We start from the raw sequence: 6,000 nt of genomic DNA, 5'->3' as shown, positions 1-6,000 counted from the left end.
TAAAGAAAAAGAAGAGGCGTGAAGGTGGGAGGGTACTAGCTGGCACGCAGCAGCCAGAAGGCTTAGGAATGAAATAATAGAGAGTAATTGGGATGAGTAAAACCACAATTGTTTAAATCTGTGCAATAGTCAAAACTAAGAAAACTGCATCTTAAAAGCTCTGATGTTATGATTCACGTCCCCACTACAGGAAAGGGAGAGGTGGCAGGCCATTCGTGAGATCCACTGCAGTCTTTCCCACCCAGGAGTGAGCGGGTCCTTTCCAAAGGACCTGTGATTGTCACAGCTGGAAGCAGAGTGATTGAGAGGGCAGGTGGGGCACTGCTGGCCTCTACTGCAAGGAAGTGAAAAGCACAGTTTAACAGCTCAGAAGCACAGAGAATCCCTCCCCCTGCGCCCCCCCTGTAGTAAAGAATTACCCATTCACGATTTCAGAAAAAGACCTCCCATCATGCTATAGATGTGAGCATAATAATATAATTACCGTGGCATGCGGAGGTGGGGGGGCAGGGGGAAGGAATCTTTGTGGATTTTAAGCAATAAGGTCCAGGAGTTTATGGGTGTTCTATCAAAACCTTTTTTTGACCTTGGTGATAGGATAAATTTAAAGTATGAGAAAGAACTGTTAAGCTTAGTTCCCTAGAAAACAGTAACCAACGGTTACTGACAGAGAGGGGCGAATCAGCTACTTGAAGTATACCGGCCTCATGCTCCTCTGGTCTTTCTAGATGCCAGCTGCTCGTGATGCTCCTCAATGTTCCACAAGTAACCACTTTGCCAAGGCTGGGTGTGTGTCTGGTGGGGTTTTTTCCTTTAAAAGTATCTCTTGTGTTCTTCTAGACCTTCATAGGTCAGCTGACCTGTGCTTCTATAATTAGAACAAGAGAAATGCTTACTTTATGTTGTGGTTCAGGACAAACTACTGACATCTCTGTTTCTTCCCTCAACAACATGCACCTTAGAGTTTCTAGCCCTACAGGAAAACTAAATCAGAGTCTTATGGGGATTTTCTTTCTCAGTCCTGTAAGAGGCTATGAGTTAGTGTGAAAATTATATTCTTATATTTTGGTGGTTATTAGGAGGAAACCTATAGAAAATCCACAGCCTAATGAATTCCATAAAGCCTTGGTTTATTCTTTTAAACTGGAAGCAAACACAGAAGGTAAATTACACTAGAAATCTATTTGGCAAAATAAAAGAAAGGAGAGTGTCTAGAACATTCTAGATACTATTGCATTAACCATTCTTCATAGTCACTTAGTGGTGTCAGTTCTAAGCTGATCTCTTCCCATTTTTTGTGAGGCTGGGAAACAACAGCTGAAGGAGAAATGAAAGAAGAGGGGATCCGGTTATTTCTGGATTTTGCTTTTCCTGGCAGTGTGATCTGTAAAACACAACTTGTTCCTCTTCTGATAATTTCTTTGTCTGTGCTCCCTAAACGAATTCCACTGTGTCCCTCAGAGGCACCAGCAACAGGAGAGCAGTCACCTCACCAAAGGCCTGAGTCCTCCTCTGGGAGGTATCGCCTCCTCTCTACAGAACTCTGGTGTTTTTGAGTCTGTGGAGCTAAAGGACGAGCATTCTCCTACAGTTCTGTGTTAGTCCTGTATTCTCCTTCCATTAATTCCAGTTCTAAAACCTTTTTAAAAACAATTTGTTGGGGCTGGAATGATGACTCATCACAGGGACCAAACCACCATCCGAGGAGTACCCATAGAGGGCCATGGCTCCAGCTACATATGTAACAGAGGATGGCCTTGTCGGGCACCAATGGGAGACTAGGCTCTTGGTCCTGTGAAGGCTCGATGCCCCAGTGTAGGGGAATACGAGGGTAAGGGTGAGGGTGGGGAGGCAGGAGTGAGCAGGTGGGGAAACACCTTCATAGAAGCATGGGGAGGTGGGGGAGGGGGATAGGGGATTTCTCCGTTCCCAGGACTCACATCATGGCTCATACCTGCTTAGAGCTCTAGTTCCAGGAGATTCCACATCATCATCTGGTCTCCAAGGACTTCTGCATGTATATGGTGCACATAAACTTGTTCAGGCACACAAACACTTTTAAATCAGTTCTTTATATTGAATTCTCTCTGTTAAAATTATTGACAACCTTGTTTTTCTAATTAGAGTTTGCTTGTGACAATCTTTACCTAATTACAGCAACCTTAAAACATGAATAAATTTAAGCACAAGGGGTTTATTAACATGTCTACTATTTCAGGGCAACCAGAAATCAAACTATAGAATGTGGCTCCAGATCTATAAGCATGAAGTTGCTAACATTTCAAGAGGAATCAGAGATAGACAACTAAAAGAAATGTCAGCTTTCATATTTTAAAATATAAATTAAGAAGAAAGGTATAGGAATTATAATCACCTTCCTCTCTTCTAATCTTTCCCTATATCGTTGTCTATATAGATCTCACATCTGCTTCTTTCCATGTCACAATTACTATGACAGCAACAGGGTTATAACAACAAATCTATGCATGTGCAAGGATGAAAGTTGATGGCACGTTGAAAATATTGAGAAAATTATGGATCTGTGAGAGTAGTCAAAAAATGAGAATCAAGACTATAACAAAAGTCTCCAGGGAATTCCTCTAGATGGAGTAGTTACTCCCTAGCACCCTTCACTGACTTGGGGTACCACTCCGACCTATAGCAGCATTTGACATCTCTGATAAAGTGCTTGCCTCTTATCACCAAGCCACATGTGTGAAGTTGAAGTGGAATTTAAAAATATTTTATCCATATTTTCAAAAAGGAACATCAGGCACCATAGGGTCCCTTTACCCTTGCCCATAGGTTGAAAATCTCAGATGAAATGAAATACCATTTATAAAGCAATTGCTAATTGGATTATTTGACTCCTTCAAACCCAGTCTCATAAACTCCTGTGGCAACCCAGAATGGCTCTCACTTGGTGTCTCTGGCCATCCCTCACACATCACACTCATCTTGGAGACTTGCCTTTCTGAACTTGCTTCTGCACGGTCGTGTATCAGGTGGGGTTTAGTTCTTCGAAAACCGACAACAAAATACAGATTCCAGAGCTGTCCTAATTCCTTTATTCAAATAGAAGTGATTCTATGGACTCAATCCCATGTTTTCCGGTGCTCTAAAGAAAAATTCTCCCCACCCCCTCATGTCCTGATTTCCTTTCACTTTTGTCTCACAGTGCAGAGAGTGTCAATGCTGAGAGTGGTTGAAAGAGTGATCCTAGAACAAGGGCGGAGCCTCTGAAAGAAAAATGGGTGGAGCTGGCAAAACCACTTCACCTAAATGTGATAAAGAAGTTTGCTATTAATTCAAGACTGTGCTGTGACTACTAACAGGTGCCTAGGTCGCAACTCCTTTTTAAAAATGGCTGTAGGCTAACTCTAAGAAAGTTCTTCTACACGGAGCTCACTTAGCGTCTGGTGTGGTGCTGGGTTCCAGCTTGTAGAACTCACATTTGTTTTCTGGGTCACTTTCTTTTGCTGATGGAATTATTTCATAGGGTTTGGTTTGTTTGTTCAGTTTCCTTTCTCTCTGCTTCATAATTTCTTGAAAGCGAATCTTCTCCTTTTCCTCCTTATCCTTCTGATTTTGAGCCTCACACGTGGCTTCTTCTCGCTTTCGGGCCTCCATATCTTTTTGCCACTGCGACAGAGATAATAATTCATTTATGTATTACATTTCCCGGGAAAAGCACGTGTCAAAATAGCTTTTCAAATGCACAGTGCTATCGCCATTCTCCTCGTCCTGCTTGCAGGGGCGTCCTCAAGTTTCTCATACTCTAGCATATTTGAAAAACGCACAAACATCCACATGCCCCACAGAAGCAGAAGTTCATCTTAAAAGTAAGATTTGTTTCTACATCCCAGGGTATTTTGCTGTCATGTTCAATGCTGATATTTCCATGACAGCCTACACTAGAAAGTGAAAGCTATCACTGAAGGGAAAAATGCCCAGAAAATACATTCTAAAGTAAAGGGTTCAATCTTACTGCTAATAAGGTTGGACATGAAATTAACAGCCATGCAGTTCTTCACTGTAGCAGAGTGCTGTGTCGGACATGAGGAGAGCTAAGAAGGTGTAATTAGTGTTAGAACCAAGGATGAGGAAGAACTAAACACCAGGGAGACCTTGCCCTCTTCTAATACTGTTGGCCGAGGAAATGGGTACAAGAATAGAAAGCCCTCTTCAGACTGAGCGGACTGTTAGGTATAGAGTCACTCCAGGCATGATCTGCTGGAAATCCCTATGGCTCCTACCTGCAATGTTTTGTTTTTGTGTGTCTGTCTGTCTGTCACTCTCAGTGCAACACTCACAGCATGCCATGCAACCTTACTACAAGAGTAGAGTTTTGCAAGATGTTTAAATATTCATATGAGTAACACTGAAACTGAAGCATAATAGTATCATATATGCTTATAGTAGATGAGTTTAATAATAGTATCATATATGCTTTTAGTAGATGACCTGCTTAATATTAGTATCATATATGCTTACAGTAGATGACCTATATAGAGAGAACATCTTGTGTATTGTAAGGATGCATCATCTGTCAATTAAAAAGCCTATGGCTTAGGCAGGAAATGGAAGTGGGACATCTGGGAGTAGAAAGAAGATAGATAGATAGATAGATAGATAGATAGATAGATAGATAGAAATATTAATTTATCCACAGAAATATTAATCTCCAAAGTAGGGAGAAATAAATGAAAATTGATTTTTTAAGGAAAAGTGAATAAATGAATGAACAGATCCAGGCCTTTGATCTCAGCACTTAGGAGACAAAGGCAAGGACAGACAAGTTTCTTGTGAATCTGAGGTCAGTCTAATCTACAAACAAATCCAGTTAGCTTGGGCGACACAGAGAAACTCTAACTCAATAAATAATAATAAATTGTTTTTTTTAATTATCAAGATGAAGGTGGTTGTAAGTTTGGTGCTTCTAATGATATTACAAATCCTCAATGAAAGGTCAAAATAGAGCAAATCGAAATAAAAAGAGCCTGCTAAATTGAATCAATTCATCATACTTTTAGTGACTTTGGGTTGCTGGACCAAGAACATGCTCTTTCAGGAGAGAGACTCCATTTGTGTGTTAACAGAAAAATGAAGATTCATCATGCCATCCGTTTGTATGGCACTAATGAAGATTTATATTACAATTTGGTTATATGATCAAATTAACTCCTAAACAAAGACAGTTGTCTTTCACCTGCTCAAACAAGGAGCAAAAATTCATCCTTAACTGAATGTGCACCTTGCACGTTCCATATAAATATCTTTAGAGAACTAAATATCAGTTTTAGGGTTTATATATTATGGAATGAAATACCAAGAGAGCAGCCCTAACAAGACTCACCCTCAGTGATGCTGAGATGACCTGCTGTTCCAGCTCCCTGCCTGATCCTGCCTCAAATGACACTGTTTCCAGAGACTCACTTCTAGAACAGCTTCAGAAATTGCTGTTAATCCCAGACAACCTTGGTTTATCCAGCCTTTCAGAATTCTCCAATCAGGACAGCCCTGAACTTTACCAACACATACAGACTAGACAACAAATGATTCCAGGTAGCTTTCTTTTTCACTTATCCATTTTTTTTCAATTTCCTTTTGGGATTCTTCACTCCAATTCAGCAGGAAGCAATTATAAGAAGATCGTCCTCCCAGCACCTTAAGCTGGGGTGGATGGTTTTGGTCATTTTATGAATTATAAATATGTTGTTATCTCAGGGAATGCTGTACAAATAATTATAGTCTTAGACAGAAGGGAAATGAAATAGAGAGAGTCTCAGGGATTTCTATCTTTCCTTTTCTCTATCCTTCCTTTCTTAGGTAAAGGGAAGGGGTGATTAAAAAAGAGGAATATAGTAATATTATAAGAAATTAGACAAATATGGATGGATTATTAAATCTACTCTTAAACAAAAGCATTTCATAGTGACAATCTTACATTCGTAGAGATCTTTACATTTTGATGCAAAATTGAAGTTATATTTTCTTACA

The 6,000-nt window shown here is 40.2% G+C and overlaps 1 protein-coding gene across 2 annotated transcripts in view; it reads right to left on the bottom strand.

Annotated features, from left to right (window-relative positions):
* Positions 1-3,405: 3,405 nt before the first annotated feature.
* Tmem232 (transmembrane protein 232) overlaps positions 3,406-6,000 on the bottom strand; it is a 228,400-nt gene continuing 225,805 nt past the window's right edge. For both annotated transcript variants that reach the window (XM_052193337.1, XM_052193338.1), the window contains exon 13: positions 3,406-3,642. In XM_052193337.1, the coding sequence (XP_052049297.1) occupies positions 3,406-3,642 (237 nt within the window). The remainder of the gene's footprint in view (positions 3,643-6,000) is intronic.

This window comes from Apodemus sylvaticus, chromosome 9 (assembly GCF_947179515.1).
Source record: "Apodemus sylvaticus chromosome 9, mApoSyl1.1, whole genome shotgun sequence".
Taxonomy (NCBI): Eukaryota; Metazoa; Chordata; class Mammalia; order Rodentia; family Muridae; genus Apodemus; species Apodemus sylvaticus.
The sequence above is the reverse complement of the archived record's forward strand: the minus strand, read 5'-3'. Positions and strand labels throughout refer to the sequence as shown.